The 27,551-nt window shown below is 43.3% G+C and overlaps 1 protein-coding gene across 1 annotated transcript; it reads left to right on the top strand.

Annotated features, from left to right (window-relative positions):
- Nucleotides 1-16: 16 nt before the first annotated feature.
- On the top strand, nt 17-27,551 carry LOC108890498 (nucleolar protein 4-like). Its single transcript, XM_051071371.1, is given in 12 exon segments — nt 17-923; nt 10,175-10,330; nt 12,887-12,998; nt 15,299-15,408; nt 17,974-18,115; nt 18,897-19,189; nt 19,271-19,456; nt 19,822-20,010; nt 20,119-20,253; nt 20,397-20,495; nt 20,497-20,575; nt 21,543-27,551. Coding segments are annotated over 12 exon segments (2,064 nt in total). The 5' UTR covers nt 17-581; the 3' UTR covers nt 21,764-27,551.

Raw genomic sequence — 27,551 nt, 5'->3', positions numbered from 1 at the left:
AGAAAGAATCCCAGGTGGCGCATGTTGATCGGATATGTGGCCATATAGGAGCACATTGTGAGCATCTTTGCGCTTTTTTTAAGGGTTGAGCAACCCGCATCCGAAAATAGTGTTGGCTGTTAGAAAGTAGGTCGATAGGAACTGAGAGCGACGTTTGTTTCCACGCTTTTGTCTGTGTTCTTTGTTGTTTAGCGAGGACTGTGGGTTTTTTTTTCATAGCCTACCCTTTAGTGAAGAGGGTTTTACGCACAGGTGGGAGATACCCGCTCAGCATAGGACAGCCCCCCTCTCTGCTCCTCAGCGGATGATGTGAGGAAGTGACATTTTTCACCGCTGCGGTTCGGGACAGCACTGCTCCTCTGCAAACAGGTGTGCTGCTGTCCGGGTCACTTTTACTGGAGGGAAACCGCGGGGAGGTAATAGCGTCCCAAAACCTGAACCGAGCCTCCAGGACGCGGGACAGCGGGGACCGAGAGGAGGGGGAAAAAATCAACCCCGTTCAAGTGTGTTCTTTATTAGCCTGGGCTGTTTGAACGGGTTCAGACAGGAGAAGAGAGAGAGAGAGGGAGAGAGGGGGAGCGATGGCAACGAAAAAGGCGTGCGTGGATGCGCCCAAAAGGAGCCGGAGTCCGGTCGTGTTGGAGGCGGAGATGTTCAGTGAATTTCAGGACTGGTGTCTCCGGACTTATGGAGACTCCGGTAAAACAAAGACCGTCACCCGGCGAAAATATAACAAAATCATGCAGACACTGTTGCAGAACGACGAGTCGGATGGCGTTTATGTCGACAACAGCCACATCAACGCCAAATTCAAATTTTGGGTGAAGTCGAAAGGATTTCAGGTCGGGACCAACGTTTTGGGGGAGCACAACAAGAAAGGAGCTCCAGGGAAACCCGTCCTATATGTCCCGGTCAAGTCAACGGTAAAGTGTGTGTGTGTGTGTGTATGTGCGTGTGTGTCTGTGTGACAGAGAGAGAACGTGCGTGTACACGCGCACAGGATGTCCCGTTGCCGCCTATAAGTTGTCATTATTTCACGCTGCACACACATGCACCTGTCACATGAATAAAATGGCAACTTATGGTGTTTTATCGTCCCGGCTCGCCCTCGTCTTTCCCGATAAAGCTCCACTTTGTCCACATCCCAACCAGAACAGCCCTACTCTCATCCCCTTGCTGCCATAGCAACGCCGGTGCCTCCTGGCAATCGCAATTGTAAAAGGTAGGCTATCATGCATAGCCATCTCGCCAGTGAGGTTGAAGTCCTGTCAGCGGCACGTTGCCGGGTGCAAAGCACGAGATAATTTACTATTGACAACATTTTGTTTAAACCGTTCGGGTCTCGTGTAGTCCGGTGTGGTGATGTTTAATGTGTGCGTGTGTGTGTGTGTGTGTGTGTGTGTGCGCGCGCGCGGGGATGCAATGGCATGCTCGTGGGTCGGGTATGTCAGGGTAGTCCGGTGTGCCCCCGGAGGAACCACAGGCGATTAGCGCCAATTTAGAGGATGTCAGATCCACCTTTAAGCTGAGGGCTCAGCAGGTTTGATTGTCAGCGATTCATCAAAGGACACGCGCCCTCACTGTCCCATCTAAACCGAGCAAAACGGACCGTGTCCACGCATCGGTAACATTTATTTAGTCTCTCGTTAAAAGAGCAAAGATGAGATTCCAAAATACTCTAATATGTGTCTTTTTCATAAAATAGAATTGTATGGTTTTCAGTCTGAGTGTTTGCACCCCACTTTTCATTGTCCTGGGCAGGATGCGGATCGCAGTCACTCGTTGCTCTGGCAACACCTGTGTAGTCCAGGATAGTCTGTCTCTGCTGCATTTTATTGTGTACGTTCCGACGTTAAGCTGTATAAGCCCATTTAAGACTGCGTTTGCAAAAGAACCAAATTAAAATTATTTCATTTATGAAATAATTATTTCAGCATTTGATAGAGGGTGGCAGCTGTGCGTAATTGGAGACCACGTGAGGGGCTGTGGCGGAAACAAAAGGGTCTGCTCGGGACTGATAGCGACATACGCCCAGAGTTAGCGCTCAGACTTCACTTCTCCATGTCCCTGGATGATCGATATTCAGCAGTCGTGTCACCACACGCGCATGACCGAGAGGCTGCAGGTGCATTAAGGGTTAAACCGCACATTCTGCTTTTGAAACTGAAGATAAACATGTACATGATGAACTGTCAGCCAGTGCCCCGGCGGCTCACTCTCTCTCTCTCTCTATGCGTGTGCGTGCAAGCGCGTCCACGTCTCTGTATGGTGTTTTGGGGGCCTGCTGTGCCAGCGAGGAGACAACCACCATTTTAAATAAGCGCCTTCAGGGAATAATATCCCCCCACCCGCCCTGCTGGGACAGAGTCTCCCTGGACCTCAAAGAGCAGAAACACGTTTTCTGTTCACGAACTAGAGGAGATATTGGCACCGATTATAGACTGGATCCTTTGATTTCAGTTGAATAATACACAGCCCTCCACAGGTGTTACACCTGTGTGAAAGCACAATTTAGATTTAGGCCAAATGCCTTTACAAAAGTCCTCTAATCTCTACCCAATATTATGTTTCCCTCTGGGCAGGAGGGCAGGTGTGATCTGTCTCTGCAGGTGCAGATGGTGCTTGAAATGTGTTGCTGATTAGCTTTTGTCTGTGTTTCTTGTCATTTCTTGCTGATATAAATTCTTAGATGTCCTCTTATTCAGTGTATACACTCAGTTGGCAGTTTATTAAGTATAGCTAAAATTAATACAGTTGAATACAACAGTCCTGCAACAAACCCTCCCCTCAGTGTTCAGGTTTTATTGATGAAAAGTGCTGCTTCAACTGCAGGAGTTGGAGGATGTAGTTTGTGTTGCATTACACAGAGAGGTGTTTCTGTAGTTCAGCCTACCCTCATTGATTTCAAATGGAGTGGACAAAATAACAGAAACACCTGTCTGTATAGTTCAACAGCAGCACAAACTGCAGCCTTCAAAATGACCATAAAGTTGAATCAGCACCTCTCTACAACAGTTTCAACACAAACTGAACATCATAACCTTCGCGAAAGGAGGAGGATTTACTGCAGGACTGTTGTATTAGACCTCATTAATTTTAGCTGGGTGTACCTAACAAACCAAGCCAACTGAGTGTATTTATCAATATAGCATTTTTCAGGTCGGCCTGATTTCTCTGTGAGGCCCATCTAACAACTGCTGAGCTGAAATAGTTCTCTGAGGTCAGGTGAAACCACAGTGGAGAGGCTGAGAAAGGCAAAGTCTTTGCAGAAAAACTGTTTATTGGAGAGTGGTGTGCACACTTTGTAGCTAATATCATAAGGCAGGGGGGGAAACCTCCCCTTGACTCAGCTCCACTTGGGAAATTTAAACAACAAACAAAACATCAGCCAACACAAGCTGCTTCTAATGATGAGTCACGCGCCTCAAATCAACCAATTTATATGCATGTGACTGTGTTAGAAAGCATGATTTTTGAGTCGTGGGCTTTATAAATAGGCCGTCCTGGGCCGGTGGAAAAGTGACACACACACGAACAGACATACAAACACACACACAATGGTCACTGCCTCCTCGTACGGCTGCAGGGCTGAAGGGGTGGGGGGGTGTCTCTCTGGAGCCTGAGCATTGGAAGCCCCCGCTGCAGCTGCTCCCAGGGTGTGCCAAGTTTCTGTATGGGGGCAGGCTGGGGTGGGGGTAGGGATGGATGGTGGCTGATGTGCAGACAGAGAAGGTCTCTTCTATGTGTCAGTGAAGCATACAAGGCGGCTTCAGTGTGTGGCGGGACAGAAAAGACCAGGGCACAGTAGCACAGACTCAGCGTTAGTTAGATGCCTCTTTTCAAGCCGGACACAGAACGATTTTCTCTCTGTCCATCTCTCTGCCCCCCCCCCACCCGTGTTGTCGTCTCACCACCTCTTTCTGCACCACTCCGAGTCCTCCCCGGTGCTCAGAGAATCCAGCAGCCCTCAGTGTGGAGATGCAACCTCGTTTAGCTCTCATTATGTCCTGATTAGAGGACGCCACAGAGGAGGAGGGGAGCAGGACCAGAAACAGACACAGAAGATGCACCACAGAATTGCATGAGACCTTTTTCCCCGAGACGAAGGGAGTCAGAGTGCAGTTACTTTTCAAAAGAGACGCTTTAAACGCACTGCGTGTGTGTGTATGTTTCCTTTCAGCTGACACAAGCATTGTACTGAAAATTTTGAAATACTGCGAGCTGTTGCTTTTAGTTGCCATGCCAACTGAAATCTGTAAATATCTCTGTTCATCTCTCACAACTAGGTTTTTGGTGGACATGCTCTCACACACACATACAGTGTATATATATATATATATACGTGTAACCGCTCAGAAACACCTCATATGATGTTTGCATGTGTGTATATTCATGTTCTCAGGGGGTGTGCTGTCACAATTTATGAATCCAGTCAGCATCAGCTTGTGTAAACCCTTATATCTTAACTTGTGTGATTGGTCCAAAACCACAAGTGTCCTAAAGCTGAGAGCAAAAACAAAAAATTAACTGGCAGCGAGGGCTGCGATTAAGTATTGATTGATTAATCTGCCAATTGCAGTGTCAGAAAACAGTGAAAATGTCTTGTTTTGTTTGACCAGCAAAGCCCAAAGATTTATTTTCAATTTGTTGTCGCAGAAGACTAAGGGCACAAGAAAATATCAACATTTAAAGAAGCAAGAAAAGAAGATTATTTCCTGATCAACTTATCGATTAACTCAAGCAATGATCTAAATATTTTCTGTTCCTGTTTCTTTGTCATATGTGATGGATGGTTTTAAGGCCATTGATCAAGATAAAACATTTAATGATGCCACCTCGAGCCCTGGGAGGTTGTAACGGGCATTTTCTGGCATTTTATCAACAAAAGTCTTAATCGATTAAACTGGAAAGTAATTGGCAGATTAATCAATAATGAAAATATTCATTAGTTGGAGCCTTAGAGTTACAGGACGGGATGAAATGTCACATTATCGCCACAGAGAGAGCTTTTCAGGTTAGAAGATTCAATAATGCTATCAACTTACAAAATAAAGGTCTTTCTCGGGACGTCCTCTCCTCGTGTAGAAATCAGAAACCACTATTTCTAATCTGTGTCTTGGAAAATGGGCCCTAAATGTTTTTTTGCCTCACCGTCAACCGGGGAAGAGGAACATCATCATTATTATCTGATTAATTAGTCCACATTTCCCCTGAGAGCTCCTCTTTTGTGGAAGGGCCACAGAGTCAAAAGAATACTGGCCCTATTATTCAACAGCATTTGCATTAATGCTATTTTTGCATAGCGAATCTCCAGCGCTTTTGTCCGGCGTGTTTTTTGTTTTGTCTCTCTCTCTCTTTCTCTCTCTGGCGGTGCTTATTAGGGGCAACACATGGACTCGCGCTCAGGGGTTCAAATAGCAAACGATCACCACCCCAAACAAGAATCACCTGGTTGTTTCTTGTCACATTTTGTCGTCAGAGCAACCGAGAAATTACCTGTGTGCTGGTGGATGACTTGGCTTCATCGTTTTTGTGAGCGCTCAAAGGTGGAGAGGGCGCACAGCACTTCTTCTTTATCAATTCCAGATTCATATTTATGTCAATATGCGTTGATTTGAGACGTTAATGTGCTACTGTAAATGGTGGTGAAATCCATATTGCACATACGTGGTGGTTTGTGCGTGCATGTGTGCCTGTACAAAGAGGGGGTCGGTGATCGCATGCTCTGTGTTTCCTCCCTTCAGCACCCTCTCTGTTGCCATGGAGAGACCGTTCTTTGCTTTCCCATAGGAGGAGAAATTAACACCATTTTTAACTGGCCCGGGGGCCTCCCCCCTGTGTGGGAGTGGGAGTCTGAGTTCTGCTCCATGCATGCACGCACGCACACACACACACACACAAACACACACACACAGAGTCTTTAAGATGGCATCTTCTTTCTTCCTACCATACCGCTACTGTCAATTTTAATACCTTTGCAAGGCCAACATTTAACGAACTGGGACAGTATGATAATGGCCCTGGGAATGACGAAATGGATTCTGGGACGTGATGATGTATGTGCGAGTCATTTACATACCATTTTGAGTCAGTGACTGGAACGTCAACAGAGCCAGTCTGCAGGGGCCAGTGGGACTGTCTGTGTCTCCGGCTCGGTGGGATATTGGGGATGTCACACACTCTATCAAATAATGTTCATCATGGGAGCAGCCGAGAGAGGAGCACACACACACACACACACACACACAGAGAGAGAAGGATGTCGGACTGAGGGGTAGAGCCTGGCTGTTGCACCTAATGTGGATTTAATGACAGAGCTTTATGAATTGAGGCAGAGAAGAGAGGATGATAGTGAAAAGAAAAGAAATAGAAGGGGATGGGTTTCTCATAAAGGAATTGGGGACACTGGAGGTAATAGTCTCTCTTATCCCAGTTTTTTTTTTTTTTTAACACTGTCTTCCCCTTTGGTGCACACACACACTCACTCACACACACACAGAAGAAACAGGGATTGTCCCATTTATGTGTCCATTAGCCAGTTGATAGATTTACAGAGGGAAGATGGGGCTTTAAAAGATGACCTGTTGTCACATCTGCAGTGAGATAATCTGAGTCATGAGTACTGTTGACACAGCCATCTTGGTGCACACACACACACACACTCGCACACACACACACATACAGATAGTACCTGTGCGTACATCACTGCCACCACAACTTAAGCTACTTAGTGTGCAGCCACCTTACAAAATAAAACACCATCTCCATGTTGATGCTGCGCCTTGGCTTGACTTTAAAAGTTAAGTGTGATTCTAAACGTGTGTATTTTAAAAATTTTTTCATGTCACACTCGGGTTTACCCGTTCACCCATGGAGCTAATTTCTTGTGTAATGCATCTCTTCTCTATCTTTGCCGGCCTGTCTTTGTGACCCAGCTGCTTCCTCGTGAACCCCCACCCCTCCACTACCTCCTCCTCCTGCTCCTCCTCCTCCTCCTCCTCCTCCTCCACCACCTCCTCCTCCTGACCTGCCTGTGTGCAGGACTGCTCCTCTCTCCCCTCAGCGACTCTCTGCTACAGTGTGTGTGTGTGTGTGTGTGTGTGTGTGTGTGTGTGTGTGACTGCCAGCGGGGGTGGGGGCAGTCGACTCAACCCCTCCAGTCTCCTAGCAACAGAGCGGTTTGGTGCGGGACAGGGAGAGCGAGCAGAGGGGATGGGGGCTGGTTGTACAGTGGCTGGGGAGAGCAAAGTCCTACAGGATTAGAAAGATAGAGAGAAGGAGGAAAGGGGAAGAGGGAGAGTGAGAGTTTTGCAGTGTTGTTGGCGATTAGGGATGCTGACATGTCTCCTTTGCTCTTTAAAACGGCAGGCTGCTGATGAGACCAAATATCTATTCAACAGCTGTTCTCCTGCTTCAGCTACGAGCTCTGCCCGGTAGACATATACTGTACTTAGACACACATGCGTTCACGAATACGCAGCACGTTGTGTTTAGAGGTGAATGTTTAACTCCCTGTTGGCTCGTGTTTGGAAACTGAAGAGCTTATCAGTGCAGGAGGAGGGGTCAAGAAGGCCTTCAGGTATCAGGACTGATGTGGTGTCAAGTGGAGGAAACACAGGCTTGACTGCAGCTTCTTAACTTGAGGTGTAGTAGTATTGGGGCTGCAGTTGATTATTTTCATCATCAATTAATTCTTTTGTCTATAAAAGGTCAAGAAATGGTAGAGGGTGTCCACTATAAATCCATAATGATATATTCTTACTGCTTGTTTCCAAAAATATTCAGTTTCCAGTCAGATTATGACAATGAAAAGCATCAAATCATCACATTTTAGAAGCTTTAACCAAAAAATTTGGGGAATTTTTGCTTGAAAAATGACTAAAAATGACAAATAAACCACCAAAATTTACAGATCATTTCAGATTAAGTAATTCATTGACTAATCATTGCAGCTCTAATTAGTATACTTAGTAAAACTGCAGTGATTGGTTGATTTCAAATATAAACTGCAACTATTTTTGTGTTGTTTTTAAAGCAAATATGCCAAAAACTCCTGACTTCCAGCTTCTGAAATGTGATGATTTCCTTTTTTTCCCCTTGTTGTATCATTACAGTTTGAATATCTTAGACTTTGATGGCATTTCTATCTATAATCTGTATAAATTGTCATCCAGATTGTCCGTACTGTAAATCTACGATGTTTACATGTAATCTGCTAATGGACTTCTACTATACAATCTACTGTGTATATATGTACTAACTCCATTTTGCGCACATGACATCTGAGGCATGTCTGTCTATCTTTTTTCCCCTAGTAAAGGTTTTTTTGGGGGACGAGTTTTACCTCATCTGAGTCAAGAGGTTGTTCTATGCTGCACTGGTTGTAAAGCCTCCTGAAGCAAATTTGTAATTTGTGATATTCAACATTTCATAGACCAAACAATTTAGCAATTAATGGAGAAAATAATATAGAATGAAATATTAGCTGGAGCCCTACATGAAAACATTGCCTATATCTGTTTTAGCAGTATTATCCCAGCTTGGATTGCAATAATATGCATGTCTTTCATTGTTTTTAGTTGGATTCCAGGTCAGGGAAAACACTCCCAGCAGAATATCCGGTGTCTATGCTGGATATTTTGTTTGGGGTAGAATTCACTGGAGGATGCAGCAGCGGTGTGGGTGCACTGCACACCCCACAGTTGTATGAGATTATCTAAATCCAGCGTGAATGGACCTGACACCATTGTCCCAAGCAGCAGCAGCAGCAGCGGCAGTGGCTGAAGCAGTGGTGGCGGCGGCGGCGGCGGTGGTGATGTCACCGGGGGGGATGATGATGATACCTCCAAGTGCGATAGATTACAACTGTGATGATGAGGTGGAGGATCGCTATTATTTCATTTATTATCATTACATTTAGCCCATGCTGACAGGGGAGAGTGGCTAGAGAGAGAGGGAGAGAGAGGGAGGGAGAGAGGGAGAGGGCCGGATTAAAACAAACCCGCTCTGTGAGCTGGTTTTAGTTGCCATGGCAACGATCATTACCTCGCACTTGGGAGAGCAGGAGCAAGGAGAAAGAAGAGGGGGGGGGAGTAAGGAAGAAAAAGAAAGAAAAAGAAAGACGGGACGGAGGAAGGGGATGAAGACGTGGAGGCAGGAGAGAGGACGCAGTTGGGGTAAAAAACGAGAAAATGAAATGTCAGGATCCCAGAAACTGTGCAGAAATGTCAAGGATAGAGGAGGTGGGGGGGTGGGTGGTGGAGTGTGATTCCTCAATGCCAGGGGGACAACTTTTTGAACTCGGGATCCTCCTCTCACTCAAACAAGAAAAGATCACTCGCCACCTAGAACCCAATCTCCAGAAAATGTCAGAGCATGCCTTGTATCTGCAGTGAAGGAGATGGACTCTGAAACTGGAAAAAAAAAAAAAAAACCTAATTAAAAGCCCAAATCCATTTGTTCCATTTTATGCTTGCTGGGGCACTTTATGTTTAAAATATCAGCAGGTGGAGGAATATCACGATAAGATCTAGTGGAAAATGCAAAGTGTTGATGGTTGTGTGTGAGGAGGGAATGAAAGAGTTACTTTGAGAAAAAGATGGAGGTAGAAAAGAGAGGAAAGCCCCATGTGGCGATGTGGATGGAGGCTGTTGTCCTGGCGATCCCACTTCTATGGTGTGTCACATGACCCTTTGCCCAGCACACCTGCCCGAGAGAAATCAGTGGTAGTTTCTATGGCGACAGGGTCAGCAGTACGGGAGGCAGGATGGCTGCCAGAGGTGGTGGTAGGAGGGACTGTTGGCCTTGTAGAGTGTCGGTGGTGTTATTTTTAAACATGGCAGAGATGAGGTGATGGTTGCCGACCCAGCCAGGGCCGAGACTTTTCCACTTGAAGGAGAAATTTAAAGACTGAATGACTGCGGGAAGAGAGCCGCACAGAACAAGGCAGGTGGTTTTTTTTTCCAGTGATATTGAGGACACCTTGTGCAGTGTGTTTGACTGTGTGTAACCACATGACCTATGACTCATGTGCCTTAAAGACCCTGCTCACATCACATGGATGCAGGAATCTGCAACTGCAGCCATAATATCACTGTAGATGATACACCTGAGTCACCTCTGTTTGCCTGAGGTGGGACATTAAGCTAAACTCCAGCCTCTGTCTGTGTTTCAGTGCTCAGATGGGAATTCTGCCCAAGACAACTCCTCCCTGAAGCGTGTAGCTGTGGTTGAAGACTTCTTTGACATCATCTATGCCATGCATGTGGAGATGGGTGCCGACCCTGGCAGAGCACCCAAACATGCAGGCCAAAAGAAGACCTACAAAGCGGTGAGTAAATACAACCAAGTACTTGCAGGTTGCAGCTAATTTTGCAAGCATTTATAACAGTAAAGATATTTTATCACCTCTTGTCTCTTCCTCTGCCCATATCTATACTGTGAGCAGTGCTGTTAGTCTAAGAAGTAAACAAAAACATAGTGAACAAAAAGCAGATTATACTGTTTATACAGACAAACTACACCAAGAGTCTATAGCCGTGCTAGCTGCTCTGTGAGGCAGTACTCGCTAAATGCGAATATCAGCCTGCTAACATGCTAACAGTGTCAAAGCTAATGTGCTGAAGTTTGGCAGGTATAATGTTTACCATGTTCACTGTCTGAGGTTAGTATGTTAGCATGCTAGCAGTTGCTAATTAGCAGGAAGCACAGTACAGTTGAAACTGATGGGGATATGATTAGTTTGGAGGTTGAGGGTGGCGCACGAATGACTCGACGAAATAAGTTAGCATTGTAACACTTCCGGTTTCCTCGTCCCAAAGTCAATGGGTATTTTGAATGGGCTTTTGGTTAGAGGGCCGAAATAAAGTCTGTGGTTAACACAAGGCTCAAGATATTTTAACGTATTATTCTACGACATAAAATATGACAGACAACGCCGCACTTGTAATTTTTAAAAGCTTTTACTTGTCTCAAAAAAGGCGGTTGCTAACGAATGGCTAAATGAAACTACAGAAGTTGGTGACGTCATAACGCAGCGCACGAAAACCTATCTACTGTGGTCCGCCATTACAGCCTCGTTGTGCAAACCATCAGTAACTCTCTAAGATGTAAGACTTGTGTAGAAGAGGTAAGCATGCTAAATTAAATTAAAGATAATGTGTGATATTTACAGCTTGCCCTAACTTTAAATTGAATAATAATTTTGTGATTTCCTTGTGTTAATTGTAAAATAATGCTACATCAGCAACATAATGAGAGCTCAACAGGCTGCACCTGCAGTGGTGGCAGTGGGTTGGGGCAGCAGATGATGGTGGTGGAGTTAGGAGATCAAATGTTAACACACATTATCATATTTTTTTTCACTGAAATATCAACAACAACAACTCCTTAATTGTTTGCCATGCAATTTGTACAGGCATTCATTGTCCCTGGAGAATTAACCCTAATAACTATGATATACTATGATATCTTATACTATGGGATCTCATATTTTGGCTTATGTGCACAGTGTGGTCTGCTTTTTGTTCATGCTGGTGTTTACCTGACAAAGACCTTGCGTCAGTAAAAATATTTTTTTGGGAGCTTGCACAATTCGGTGTGCTGACAGCCTCTTCTTTTCATAGAGTTTAAAATATCCCAGTGTGATTATTTTATTTGAAAACAAGGGGCCCAAAGTTAGGCCAGTACTCTTTTAGGGGTCCCAAACTTGGAAACGCATCTGACTAAATGTGTTTGTAACACCCAGAGAGTCTGTAAAAGACAGTAGGATACACATATTAGCTCTGGCAACATGACTTACAAGAGGATCCACCAGCCAGCTTTACTACCAAAACAAAGAACCTGTGATTTTCAAACCACAGACTTTTTTATGTTTCATATCATCGATGTTTCTGGAGCAAATGCAGTCTGTTAATTTATGTTTTAAACTGAGGTGTGGTCTCAGGTTGGGTGTGGTGTCCTGACAAACTGAGGGGCTTTGTGTGGAGCCTTATGGGTTCATCTTTGTTGGGAGGCCAGAGTATTTTTTTTATTTTTTTTTGGGGGGGGGGGGGGGTTAGCAGGACTTTGGTACCCTTCCTCTCCTCGCTCCCCCCCAGAATTGAAAAAAAAAATAAATAAAAAAAAAATCATAGAGCCAATTCCTCCTGCCCTGTAGAGAGGTCCTGTCACGTCTCATAGAGTGTACCCTTTTGAGGAGGCAGCATCACTGGGGCAGGGCATAATATGGAACTGTCACTGTGGCCTTCTGGGAGGTGCACGCTCCTCTGGGTGGCCTTTCCCTCTCAGCTGCCTCAAGGGGCCGTGAGGGGCGGGGGTGGAGGGGGCAAAGGGGATTGGGAGCTGTGGTAGTGGCAGTGGTGGTGGTGGTGGGCCGGTGGGGGTGGGCACCCCTGCTGCCTCTCCATGGTCACGTGAAGGTCGCATTTTACAGGGAAACGCCAGAGGGGGTGAGGAGGGGAGGGTGGCATAGCAGTGGAGACAAACAGAGAAGGAAGGCTTAACATGAGAGAGGGAGAGAGGTGTAGATACGACACGACTGCACCTGAGAGAACAGGAGGAGAAATGAAAACGGAAAAGATGAGCACCGCTTATGTTTTAAGGTATCAAAGCGGAAATATGCAGAGGGCTGGAGCTGGAATTAGGCCATCCAAAAGCAGGAGCGATCGCCTAGAGGGAGGATTCCTCCTCATGCCACGTCGAGATAACACATAATCACTGACCCCAAACTTTCACACGTGCACAATACAAAATAAATTTGAAAAAAAAAAAACACCTGCATGCAGTTTGAGTTTAGCCACAGCCTGAGCCATCTTTTCTTTTTTTCTTTTTTTTTTTTTTTTTGGCATAACCCAGTCTCCCTCTCCTCCTCACTCCCCCGACACAGATAGCAGAGACCTACGCCTTCCTGCCCAGAGAGGCGGTGACTCGGTTCCTAATGAGCTGTGGAGAGTGTCAGAAGAGGATGCACATCAACCCCAGCACTGCAGAGTTCAAAGGTAATATCTCACATCTGACCTGTGGATAGCTCGCTCATTCTGGAGACATCATTAATTGATATGCTATTTTTGAGATCAACCTTTAAGAGCGGATAGTGCTCAGATCCTTTGACACACTGACACGCGGAAGGGTTAATTACTATGTTGAAATGCCTGCTGAGATGTTATTAACCAATCAGTCTTCTACTACAACCGCCAGTTATTATTGTTGTAGGAGATACTTTCATCATAAGAATCATGAAATTGTTTGTTTCTCTCACATAAGATTGAGGTGTTCAGTTTGTGTTTGGCATCCGGCAACTTCTCCATTGTCCTGTCAGACATTAAATGCGAGCTGATCTGATCTTAGGTGTTTGTACTTTGAAGAGTTTTTATGTTGAACTATGATTAATAAAACATATTGTATATATCCATCACCGACATGATGTAACAAAGACTCAAGAGGACCACATCTCTGGGATCGTATACAGCCACTAAAACGATCACAGAGTCCCTCTAGTGGCCGGTGTGGAGACTGCGTTCAGCTCTCAGCCACATTGTTTGAATTCATGTGTTACATATAGCACAGTAGAGGCTACTGCTTCGATTTCAACCTCTTGCAACTCTTCTACATAAAGGAATTTGTGTACATGACTGTACAGAGCTTCTTTACAGAGGGATTCAGAGAAGAAAGAAAGCCATTAAAAAGAATTATGTTTATGCTGCATTTATTGGTTCACTGTCCAGTTTTACTTCTAATCTTAGATATTTAGGCTTAGAGGTTTTCAAACAGTGAGCAAGAGCTGATGGACACATGTATGTTGGTGCTATAAAAAACAGCAGGCAGAAAGTTAGTTATTGTTGCTAGGCCTGCATTGCACTTCTTCTCTGAGACATAACTTTTTCAAATTATAACACACAGGCATAATAGACATATTTTTTGTTTAAGTGTGACTTAACCTTTCAGAAGATACCATTATCTCTGATATCCATTGCAAATAAATACCCATGCATCTGCTTACAAATGATAGAAAAAAGACAATCCTTATAGCTGCAGAACTTGCTTTAGAATCTTCTCATTTTTAAGTTTTCTTCAGTATCACAGTAATCCAGCGATAACTGTGTGCGTGTCCATGGATACACTGCAAACAGAAATTGACAGTAGCTAATTCGGCATAATTTTAATGGTGCTAATTAAAAGTATGGAGGAGGGTGGTATCACAGTTGTGTTGGCCCTCCTGCTTACAGTGTCAGACTTTGAACATCCATGTTATAGAGAGACTGGAACAGTACAGTTTAATGCAGTGCAAATAGAAATACAATAAATAAATACCTCACTTATTAATGATCAGTTTTTGTTTATGTTAGTTGTTTGTGTATTGACACACTTAAATGGTTAAGTGGTTTTGTAGTATACCGCTGTGATATTTTGTCCACCTCACAACTTCACAAATAGAGTTATAAAATCATCTGACTCACTGTAACAACTATAGCATGATGCATTTATGTAAGTATATTATTATCAATATTATCAGTTTTAAACATTTTACAGGTCTATATTTCATTCACCATTCTACAAATAATCACAGTTAATTAAAGAAATCAAATCCCTGTTTACTAACTAACTCTCCAGGTAGGTTTTGGTGGGTTGGCCTGCAGTGGTGGAAGAAGTATTCAAATCATTCACTGAAGTAAAAGTGGCAAAAGTACACTATAAAAATACTCCTTACAAGTAACAAGTCGCATTATTACAAGTTACAAGTTCTGCATTCAACATTTCAGTACAAGCAACAAAATGTACTTGAAATACCAAAAATTAAAGTACTCAGTATGTTTAATGGCCCTTGTCAGTGTTACATTATTATATTAATGGATCATTATTATTGATGTATTATATTTATATAAGCAGTAATAAATTCTGTCGTAGGTCAAGGTGTGGCAAGTTTTAATTATTTCATGTACAGTTTCTATTTAATCTAGAATAAAGTGTCATATTTTATGAACTGATCACATATTTTCTATTTAAAATATGATATTTATATATTTATATTTAAAATCTTAACTATAGCTGTCAGATAAATGCAGTGGAGTGAAAAGTAAAGTAGTTCCCTCTGTGGCATAAAATGGAAATACTGAAGTCAAAGAACAAGCATCTCAGAGATTTTTATTTTATTCCCTCTCAGACATGACTCATCTGCTTGTGTCTGTACTTATCAGACAATAAACCATCTTTACTTATTCATAAGTGTTTATGTTTCAGACAGTTATTATTATTCTTTTTTTAGTTCATGTCATGTTTTTTGTGCTTTTCTTTGCGACAGAAAATGACAGACCGACCTCACTGGTCCCGGACCTCATTGACTACAACATGCCTCTTACTGCCACCTACCTGAAACAAATGAAACTGCAGTGCATGACAGCCACTGAAAGGGTGAGTGCCCCTTTTTCTTTAAGTGGACAATGACTGTCTGGGAAGCACAGCCAGAGATACAAGGTGTCCTGATGGATTCATTAGAGGAATCTGCCACTGTTAAGCTCTCTTTGCTCACTATGATTGTCTTTGTATTGACTCCACATGTCGTCTTGGTTATTTTCTCATCATTAAGGCTGTAGAAAAGGCCTGCTCTGTGCAGGCAGAGGAGGAACATCCTTCCCTTTAACTTTTTAAACAAACAGAGTAGTCCCACTGCTGGGAGGAGGAGGAGGAGGAGGAGACCAGTGTGAAATGAGGATTAGTGAAGCTTCTGTACAGAGTGACGTCATGTGTGAGACCACTCCCATGAGTGGCTGTGACAGAAACACTCAGAAACCGCTGTCACTGAAGTGCAGGCAGCGGTACTTGATGATGATCATGTGGACCTCACTCACACATAATTAGGATTATCCGGAACAATGACCCAGGTTGTGATTCACGGGTGAGTACAAATTAGCAAATGCTCAGATTGGTCGGTCGCATCTGTGTGTGCAGACTGAGAATGAACAGGCCAATAATTTAATAATGAACCAGGGTTGTTTTCAGTGTTGTTGAGACTTTGTTGTTAGTAGTAAATCTGCTCCATATCTGTGTTGCGCTGTTTTACAGTTCAAAGCAGCAGCAGGTTTTGTTCTGTTGACAAAAGCAGATCAGAAGTACATTTGTGAGTGTTTATCTAGTCTGTTGCAGGAGTCACAGCTCATCTGTTTACATGTTTTGCAGAACTTTGGTGTTTGTTAAAACAGACTACAACCACGACTTCGTCTTCTTCTTTAGTAAAAAAAACAAACTACAATCATTTTGTTCAGAAAAAGAGCAGATGAAATCATGTTGTAGGTTGGTTTTCTATCCTTTTTTGCCAAACATCCTCACTCCTATGCACTTTATTGTGGTCATTTAGTTTGGATACAGGCCTAGTTGTACAAATACCACTATGACAGGACTAAAACTAATGATCTTTAGTTGTTATGATGTCAGAAAATAGTAGAAAAGGTCCAAGGTGACTCTAAAATCAGAGAATTTTGGCATCATTTTTTATTCGACTGATGATTTATTGATATTTGTGACACATATTTGTCATGTTGTTCCTTGGTTTTACTGCGTTAATCTTATTGTCTTTATTGATGACACAGCAAAGTTTATCTTATTCGACTATTTTAAAATAGATAAGTGCTTTGCTCTTATCTACTCTCTCTCTTGTATAATGATCTATGGCTCTATTTTAAAAGTACTTTATCAATTATCTGTTTTCCTAAAGCATAGGCATTAATGATGCTGCATTTCCAACTACTTGCAAACTGTAATTAGAGTCTCTCTCTCTCCCTCTCTCTTTAACGCTACATGGCTCACTTGGTACCTAATAGAGCTGTCACTGAGCATTTTGGTCCTCCTCAAACCCCTTACAGAGGGACGGATGCATATTCCCAGGAGTTTAGGCCTATTTGTGTGCTTGTATGTATGTGTGTGTGTGTGTGTGTGTGTGTGTGGAGAGGAGAGAGAATGAGATGTAATTCTGCTCTGCTGTCATCACACAGTCGTAGTAGTCTTCTCTGCTCTGACTGTGATGCCAGCTGACACATGACGGCGTGCTGCATGGAGGCCCGAAGAGAAAGTCACCGTCCATGTTAGCTTAACGTTAACTGGCCTCCGTGAAGCTTAGCGCCCCGGTCTGAAACGTGATCACGGCTTTCAGCAGATAGAGAATTTACTGGATTTGATGCCAGAGTCTCAGCGGAGCCTTTGAATAGTTTGTGAGATTACTCCGCTCTCCTTTGCTAATCCTGACCCCCGTGGTTTACTCATATTTGTGTTACGCTACAACAAGCATCTTTAGGGTCTCTGCGTAACAGAGTTAAAAATAGCAGTGCTTCAAGAAACGTTATTACTTAACAGGGAGGCCCCTGCATTCCCTCATTTGTCACCGCTGCCAGACTTCAGCATGTTTTATTAAGAATTATATCAAAAAAAAGAAAAAATCCTCAGAGAAATTTCAGTGTGGGTGATGTGGGACAAAATCCACAGCCTTTTCTCTGAAAAAATGAAATCTAAAGTTCAGCTAAAGCTAATATGAGAGTGTTCCTCAGCCACAGCTCAACAAGGTAATGAATTTAATCCAAAAACACTTTATCTGAGGAAGATATCCACTTGATTTGCTGCTGAAGAATCACATTAGCTTCAATTTTAACTTTAAACGTGCATTTTTACTCCAAACAACCACTGTGGGTTTATTTACATTGTACGAAGGGACAGCAGGAACAATTCAGGTTACCGGTATGTATATAAGGACCTGTCAGTATTGTTTTAAGACAAACTTTAAAATGTGAATCTCTCCTTTAACAGTGGAAGAGATGATGATGTTCTCAGTTTTCTCTTTTTCTGTATTTCTGAGGGAAAAATGGGAAAAGTCAGAAGTCAAAAAAGCGTGATGATATTCCTCTTGATACTCAGCCGTCTACTCCCTCTGCCTGTTCTTGTCTAACAGTCTCTCCCCCTCTCTCTCGTTCCCCCGCTGTCTCTCTTCAGGATGACAGCTCGGTGAGCAGCGAGGACATGAACAACACTGAGCCCACATGGGTCGCAGCTGAGCAGCCCCCAGTGCCTGAGCCCAGTCCACCTAACGGAGAGCGAGTCAGCAACCCCACAGCCACCATTAAAGAGGAGGATGGTAAGACATCACCCACTGCAGCTGCGTAGTTATCTTTTATGGCAGCACTACTCTGAACAGGTCTCTTTTAGGTTTATTTACATCTTAAATTTGAAGGTGTACTCGTTAAATTGGAAGGGCACAGAGCGGTGTTATGCAGGAAACAGCTTGCCTCGTTCTTAGTGGACTAATCCAAATAAATCCACTCTTACAGGGGGTGGGACACCACCGCAGCCCCGATCCATTGTGCACCCCTCTCTCTCAGGGTACAGGGCTTAGAGAAGTAGGACAAAGGCCGATATTAACCTTCACAGATCAGATTAGACACCGCTATAGAAAAGACTGAAAAGTGGGGCAAATCGTTGAAAGGGAGAATTACTCTGTCCCGGCGAACAGAGGTGTGCACATGACACATGTAGAAATCGTCATGTGAAATCAGTACATGGTCATAAACGGGGTTAAAAAGCACACACCAGGGAGTGAAGCCCCCCCCCATCAGTCCCTCCTCATCCTCATCTCTTTCTCTCTTAGTGGTTAAAACTCCTAAGATTCCCCCTTTTACTTCTAACTTTTATTTATCTTGACAGTTGACCCCAATACCCACTTCCTTAACAGTTTCAGAAGGCACAACATGAGGCAGGAAGTCCCCCCACTCCACCCCGTAGTACGACACCCACTCTGTTGTTATCCCAGACAGAAATAGTGCCTGTTCTAGTAAACAAACCCACATTAATGCTGAATGGTGCTGATGACAAACATCCGCACGGCTCATCTGCCCTCCTGTTCCCTCCCCTCCCGCCAGATGACGACTCCTCGGAGAGCGGCAGCGCCAACGGGCTGCCGGCCCTGACCTCCCCGGACGCGCTGGCTGTGGGTGGGAACCCCCCAGATGGAGGGGCCCCTTATGGGGAGGTGACAGAGAACGGGCTGAGCGCTCCCCTGGACTTTAGCACCACCTCGTCCTCGTCCTCTTCAGAGGATCAGCAGCCGGTCAATCTGAGCGACAGACTGCTGCCTGCGGGGAGCTCGCCGCCAAACTCCTACCCCGCAGACGCCAACAGGAAGTACCCCATCAAAACAGAGTACGCCAACAAGGTGAGTGCAGAAACTTGTTTTCATTATTGATGGAACTTTCCCTGTATGATCTATGATAATGATATTTTTGTTTGTTTCCAGTCTCCTCCTTACAGCTCAGGAAGCTATGACTCTCTGAAAACTGAACTGAGCATGAGCGCAGAGGACTTAACCTCTGGTCGGGCACAGATAATTGACGACGACGACGATGATCACGATGACCACGATGACAGTGACAAGATCAACGATGCAGAGGGTATGGACCCGGAGAGACTTAAAGCTTTCAATGTAAGTAATAATTAAATTCATACACAGTGAATACAACACAGCACTACTCTTATTTGTAGCTCTCACGGGCTGTTGAATGTCTGCCAGTCCTGTTGTTGAATTATGCAAACATGAGTGAATAAGCAAGCACTAGAAATATTGTCCTGCATATGAGCAATGACTCCATTTTCATCACCTCCCCCTCCCTCTTTATCCTCTCCTTCCACTCTACCTCCAATGCTCCCCCATCCCCTGCCTTCCCTTTCCTCTCTTTTGTTTTCAACTCTCACACCCCTCTTTCTCTCTCTACCCCCCACCCCATTTTTCTGCTCTACATCCTCCCTCTCTCGCTCTCTCCCCTCCCCCCGTCTCTCTGTCTCTGTCAGATGTTTGTGCGTCTGTTCGTGGATGAGAATCTGGACCGCATGGTGCCCATCTCCAAACAGCCCAAGGAGAAGATCCAGGCCATCATCGAGTCCTGTAGCCGCCAGTTCCCAGAGTTCCAGGAGCGCTCCCGCAAGCGCATCCGCACCTACCTCAAATCCTGTCGCCGCATGAAAAAAGGCGGCTTTGAGGTACAAAGTGTTGCCTGTTTGAATCCAACGTACACTCATAAATCTAAAAAAACAATGCAGCGTTTCACATCCGTAATGTGCTAAAATCTTGCTGACCCCTGCTGCCAGATACGACCAACACCTCCTCACCTCACCTCTGCCATGGCTGAGAACATCCTCGCTGCTGCCTGCGAGAGCGAAACCCGAAACGCTGCCAAGAGGATGCGGCTCGATGTCTACCAAGCGACGGTAAATGTCCTGGCAGTTGGTGTTTGTGAATCTGCCCAGCAGGGATTTGGGAATGTGTTAGGATGGCTATGCATCATTAACAGCAAACTGCACAACATAAACTACAATATTCTGCCCCAAACTGAAAACGTTTAATTTCTCGTAGGACGAGCCAGCAGTCTGTTGACAAGCCCAACTCGAGGGACCCGGCCCCCGTGGCCCCATCAGCGTTCGCCATTTCCAGCGCAGCTTTTGCCCAGGACCAGCTCTACACCAACTGGAGGCCTCAACTACAACCTGCGGGGGTATGGGACGGTCGGCAGCAGCCAGCAGAACTCTGGTGCTGCACAAACCAACGGTGAGGAGCTTTTATCAGTCAGAAACATGTTTGCACAAATTATAAAAACACAGATTTTCCCATTTATATATTAAAAGTCCTGGTACCAGTTTTTATTGGTACTGTTTGGTACTGGCACTGTCAGAGAGACTGTTCCTTCAGTAGAAAGTATTTCCAGGGAAAACTCATCCTGATGTTGTTGGATTATCCAAAAATAACAGAGATGTTGTTTATAGAAAAAGCTGTTGCTGAGTCATTTTTAGCAACACTAGTGATGTGGCTGCAGGGATGGAAATGTCAATATATTTATCAGTCCGCCACTTTAGTCCAGACTGGAAATTTGGGTGAAGAATTAATGGCACAGAATTTTAGAGGATGAATCCTCCAGACTCTCAAACCACACCACAAGGTTGACATTTGTGGTTTTGAATGAAATATCTCAATAGCTATTGAATGGATCGCCCTGAGAGTTTGTACAGATATCCATCATCAGGTCAGAGTTTTAATTCGTCCAGTACTTTGGTACAAATACAAAACTAATGGCTCTCCCATTAGTCTTAGCTGTACTGTGTGTTTAATGTTAATTAGTAGTGTTTAGTAAGCTGAACATGCCAAACCAAACATCATGATAAACGTTATATGTGTTAGCGTTGAGTTTCACTGCTGTGATCTCAGATTTTGTAAAACCTGTGCAGATGAAACCAAACCTATCTGCATGGTTTTGTGTGTGTCTAATTTGGGTAAAATGACCTTTTAAAAAAAAATATTTTAAAATTTAAATTATTCAATCAACCCTGTGATAGACTGTTGACCTGTGCCAGGATGTACTCCACCTCTCGGGATGACCCTTAAGGATAGGGAGCGGTATAGATGATGGATGGACGGATTTATTTAATCAAAGCAAGATCAACATGCAGGAATCTCAGGAATCCTGATGTACCACCTATACTGTCTTTTTTCCTTAATCCATCGCGGTTTGTGTCCACAGGTCCCACAGATCTGAGCATGAAGTCCGTCGGCCCGAACTCCTCCTCCTCCTCCAGCTCCAACAGTCACGGTCAGGGGGGCGGTGGCGGCGGAGCTTCGGCCCAGCTCAGCCCTCCGGAAGTCACGGCGGTGAGGCAGCTCATCGCAGGGTACCGGGAGTCCGCGGCCTTCCTGCTCCGCTCAGCAGACGAGCTGGAAAACCTGATCCTGCAGCAGAACTGAGTCCGAGCCAAAAAGGTGCCAAGACCCTCTCCTAGCCTGTCCGTCTCCCTGTCGCTCTCAGTCACACATATTTGGGCAGACTTTCATATACAAAGACAGAAAATGTACACGAGTGTTACTGCAGCGCACAGTGGGTCCTGTAGGTACGGTACCTTTACTTATTCCCACATGTTTATGTATTTTTGGACGGGCCAGAACATATCACAGGCTGAAAAATGTTTATTTATGCATTTGGTTCACTTTGACCTTAGTGCCCTGTTATCTGTAGCCATTCATCCCATTCAGTTCCTTTTCACCACCTCAACCTCCATTCGTCTCAGGAAGCGATGATCTATGTGAAAAATAAACAAATCTGCATCGGTACACAGGGGAGTGTTAAATTAGCTGTGACCATGACGCCACAGTGGCTCGTTTTGTGCAGATTTTTGGACAAATTAGTAGTTAAATAGCGGTTATTTGGTGTCAGTACCTTGTTTCTATTTTTACACAGATGTAAAAAAACAAAATATGCTGTGCAGTGGCATGATTTGATTGGTCGGTCTGAATTGAGTGATTTCTTAACGATAGCCCTCTCCAAACTCACTTCTGTGTCACGGAAAATTTGGAGCGTTGCTTTGTCAAAGTCCGTAGATAAAATCGCTGCTAAAATCCACTGACCTGTTAACCTCAACAGCTTCTGTGCGACGTGCTGACATACGCAAAAAATTAAAAATAGAGAAAGGAAATAAAACGACGACAGTCTGACAGCTTTCACCTGTAAATTTTAACCAACAGATCAGTCAAATCTATACCTCGGTCCTGCTCTGTTGGAGTAGTTTCCAGATTTTTAGACGTGGTTACCAAGAGACAAAGACTCATTACCCAGCGCAACTTTATTTTCAGTTATTTTATTTACCCGGACAGTCTCTCATTACTTACAAGGAGAAGGAGGCTTTTAAGACGCCTTGGTATGCAAACTGAGGTCACAGACACCTGTCAGGGACAAAAAGGAGATGAATATATTGTTTAGACTCTTGGTTTATAACCAGTGCTTCTGGAAAAGTGGAAAAAGGTGCAATATTGAAGATAATCAGTATATGGCGTGCTTACTGAAATGACTTCGTCAGACTCGCTGAAGCGTTTTATAAGGCGTTTGTAAGAGGAGGGAGTACTTTACCACAACCACTCGCTCCACTCCCCTTCCTCCTCCGCCTGCTGTAACTGTCAAGTTGTAAAAAAAAAACAAAAAACAAAAGAAGAAATGATATCCCATGCAGCATTGTAGCCAATTTCAATGTTGTTGTTTGTTGTGAATACTGATCTTTATTGCTAACCTCATAACTGAGGCACTTTCATGTATCGGGATCAGTCATCCGTAGTGATAAAAAAAGGAAATGGGACCTGGCAGAAAAATGAGACTTAATGTTGCACGTCTTTTTTTTTTTTTTTTTGGTTTTTTAAACTTTTAAAGTGATTTGGGGTTGTTTTGTGAAGGAATTGTTCTGTGGGTGTTGTTCAGTTAAAAGTGCACATAGAGCTCGCATGCATCCATTACTGACAGTCAGATGAGTGCAGCGGTGTAACCCCAACGTCCATATGGCTTTACTGGATGCAGCGTGAGTGTGTGTGTGTGTGTGTGTGTGTGGGCTGCTCAGACAAAAAGAAACTCCTCCAGTCAGTCTGTATCGTCCCCCTCTGACCTCAGCTGTTTCAAACCCTCCGACACATCTCTCAACTTTTATCTTATCGACTCCGCATCTGAAAAAAAACTCACTGTTTGAAAAGAAGCAAGAGACAATCTTTGAAAAAGATGTAACCGCATCACAGTTTACTCTCCCAGCTTTCGGCTATGGTGTGTCTGCGTGTGTCTGCGTGTGTGTGTGTGTGTGTGTGTGTGTGTGTGTGTGTGTGTGTGTGTGTGTGTGTGTGTGTGTGTGTGTGTGGTCTGAGGGCACACAATAAGTACTCAAAGCAGATCTAGAGCACAGTCTCACAACAGACACTTTTAATGGTGAGTCACTCGGCACAAAAACACTTGGTGTAAGTGTGTGTGTGTGTGTGTGTGTTGTTGTTGTTTTTGACTCCTTTTTTTTTTTATTTGTTGACGTAAGTGTTGGTATTAACAGTATGTTGATTTTCTGTTTGCGTACACGTGGAGTGACCCAGTTTGTACAACATCAATCTGTGAAGAATTTAATTCAGTCGGCTGAAAACATTCCAAACAAGGACAATGACTCTTCAAAGCAGCCAAAAGTGGCTCGCACCTTATTGATCTGTCAAAGTTCAGAGAGATATATTTCTGTATTTATCACAAATCTATCATATTTATCATGAATCAGTCTATTTCAGCACCATTCATTGTTTTCCTCACCACCATCAGGCTGGTTTTACACGAGAGCTGGATTTACATACATGTCCTAAAAACAACCATTTTACATTTTATTGCCATGTCATGATTGGGCTGCATTACATTTCACATTTAAATTCTATTATCTATTGCAAGTTTGGAAGCACTTTATAGCTCAGGATTAAGGTTACATAACACAGTGATTTGAGTGTGTCTTTACCTCATTTGGAAAATCAGCTTCAGTTCAAACACGTTAAGAACTGATTATAACAAAGGACAATTTGACACGACTCACAATCAGAAGCAGTCGTCGTTCTGCTTTACCGATGACTATAACAAATAGAAACGGCTCCTTTTTGGAAACCTCAGCGGAGCTCGGTTTGAACTCATCAGTTTGGTCCACAGGAGGGATGTTTCATAAAGGGAGACCCAGAGGAGAAGCAGGGTTTATTGTGAGAAGGCAGACTTGAATTAGCCTGACAAACTGAGCCAGGATTAATCTGTTGAAACACTGAACCTGAGGCATTAATTCACAGAGAAAACTGTGTCTGTGGCCACAAAGCAGCATGTGTAAAAAGAGGAGTGAAATTTTACAGCAACAATAAATAAAGTAAAAGAGAATTTTTGGTAGCATGTTGTGGGTCAGTGCTGAGCTCAGACTCTGCCAGAGGTAGAAATGAACTCAAGTTAACTGTACTCTTCTGACAGCTGCACTCTGCCTGTGATTATGACAGTGTGGGTTCAAATCCTACATGAACCACACAAACCTTCTTTGTGTAATTAGTGCAGAAAATTAAGATGTAGATGTCTAAAAAGCACCATACTATTAAATGACAAATAAGACTCCAACCAGGTGATTTATTTTACAGGAAGACAGTAAGATAATGAGCATTTAAAGCCACTATAATCAAATTTTAATGATGACAGTGCATTAACTGACAATGTGAGTGTGAAAAGGGTTTTAGCGGAGCCTTATAGAGAGTTCCAGCTCATTTTTTAGCTGTTGTTTCTGCCCGCGGGAGGCAGCTGTTTGCAGAAAGTAAAGCCCTAAAAACTCACTTTACACAATCTGCTCAGAACCAAACAGCAAACAGACACAGTCGGGGACTAGCAGGTGAATATAGTGGAGAATATAGGGGCTAAAAAGACAGGTATTTCCCACAGGAGTGACCAAAAACAGAGCAAAAAGAGAAAAAGAGAGGTGAATTTTGGGCTAAACACATTAAAATGTTTATCATATCAACTTAAAAAGTGATGATATGTCAGTGCTGACTTGTTTCCATTGTCCCCAAGTTATTGCAGGTTTATTTAATGTAAGAGAGAAGAAGTGTATTTAAAAGCACTGGTTTTGACTGGATAACTGTGCAGGATGTTTAAAAAATTAAAAAGACACAATCTCATGATTTTAATTCCCAAACTGACTCATGTTCACAGTGCAGCAGTAAAGAGGAACCTTTGAGAGATTGCTGCGTTTCAGTCAGACAAACTGACTGTAACACTGAAGACCTGGTCAGTTTTCAGACTGATTTAAACCTCCTTTATGAATCAGACTGTCTGGACTTGCTGAACGATGGTTGTTTTTTTTATGAAACATCCCCTCTGGACTCAAACAGACGTTAATCGTAGATGTACGTGGGACCTGAGTCCTCACACATGTCTTCCTCGTCTCCTCCAACCTGCTCGTTTGTTAACTGTTAACTGTAGCCATAGCGGATCCTCTACACGTCGTGTCGAACTCAGTGACGCCATGTTGAATTTTGTCCTGTTTTTTCAAAAAAACAAAAACACTTGCTTGCAGATTCGTATTCTGTCTTAAAGTCTACGCTGAGCAACATTTTAGCTGTTTGGTGGAGTTACTGTGATCAACAACAACCACTTGTTGTCATGTTGTTGTTTTTTGCTTTTCTGTTTTGTTTTTTTTTTCCTTCTAATAAATGCCCAATGGATTTTCTCTTTGTATTGACTGGACAATGTAATCTATTGGTGTTGATTAAAATGCCCTGGTAGCTTGTGGATTGCTAAAGTGGTCAGATAAATGTACTGTATAGCTGTACAAAGAGTGATAAAAGATGTTTTAAACCTTTCTTTTTTTCTGTGGGTACAGCACTGTTTTAAAAAAATATCAAAGTGGTTTTAGCCCTTGCCTGTTTTAACTTATCATTTGGTGGTGGTCTGTATTACTTCTATTGTTATTTATATTATTTCAATTGTTGCCTCTCCTGCACTGATAAGAGACTGTAGCTCTGTGCAGGGGGTCGTACTGTAAACCTGTGTGAAGCTTTGTATTTTTCCCCTCTGGTTTTGGACTCAGTGAAAGTGTGATGTTTACATGTACAGTTTTTCAGAATACTTTTCTTTTTATTTTCCGTCTTATTCAGGCTATATATATATACCCCCCCCACCCCCTTTCCTCACCTATACCCCCCTAATCTGTGTACATTTTTGGCCAGATATTTTCGTAGTTGTTGTTTCATTGCATCAAGTGCAAGACGTGACCTCTGTTTAGACAACCTGGTCACATGGTCAGAGTGTGCCGTGACAAAACTGGTTGTGGTCAGCTCTGTGTTGTGGTGGCGGCTTCCAGCATTTTAATCTTAAGAAAAAAAAAAAAAAAAAGGGAGCTTCACAACTTCTCAAAGTGGACCAGAAAAGATTTATTAAGGATCAAGACGACTTTAATCAGCTGTTATAAAATACTATCGTGGCCTAAATGGAGAATGGTGGGGGCGTATAGGTACATTTATTATACTACATTAAGTGCTCATAATCTTTTAATATCCCGGCCGTGTTGTCAGGGAAAACTCCTTGTCCTTAACCCGACTGGTACCCTGAAAGGTACACTTTGACCTGTTGTAATATCTCCTTGGTAACATAAAAGCCATTCCCCTCTCCTGGCCTTTTTAAGGGGAACCCATAAACCTCAGGAAATACTGAATCTCCAAGTTTAGTTTTTATCCGCTGATTTCTTCTGAAATGAGATTTAAGTCTCTAACGAAAACCATTAACATTTATATGAGATGTCTATTGTTTTGTACATTTATCATTGTGATTTAAAAGTGGAGCTTTTTCCAGTATCCTGTGACTTAATATTTGAATTTTCTTTCTTCTTTTTTTTTTTTTTTTTTTTTTTTGGGAGTGTTTATAGGTATGAATATTTATTATTATATGTGAAACTACAAAAAGACAAAAGAAAAAGGTTGAACCTGTTTCATTTGTATGTTTCATGCAAAACCGTCCAGGTGAGATTCTCTCTGCCTCTTACATATCACTAATGAGGGACCTGTGTTTGTTTGGAAATAGCGCTTTTTCAGTGTTGCATCAACGCTATGACAAAAAAAGGAAAAAAAAGAAAAGAAAAAAAAAAACACCAGTGGTTTACCAACAGCAGAGTTGCAAGGCTCTCCTCTTCTCCTGAGATGTCAGTAATTGAATAAAATAGTGCGATGAGCTATCAAACCGAGA

The sequence above is a fragment of the Lates calcarifer genome, linkage group LG6, assembly GCF_001640805.2.
Source record: "Lates calcarifer isolate ASB-BC8 linkage group LG6, TLL_Latcal_v3, whole genome shotgun sequence".
Classification (NCBI taxonomy): domain Eukaryota; kingdom Metazoa; phylum Chordata; class Actinopteri; family Centropomidae; genus Lates; species Lates calcarifer.
The sequence above is the reverse complement of the archived record's forward strand: the minus strand, read 5'-3'. Positions and strand labels throughout refer to the sequence as shown.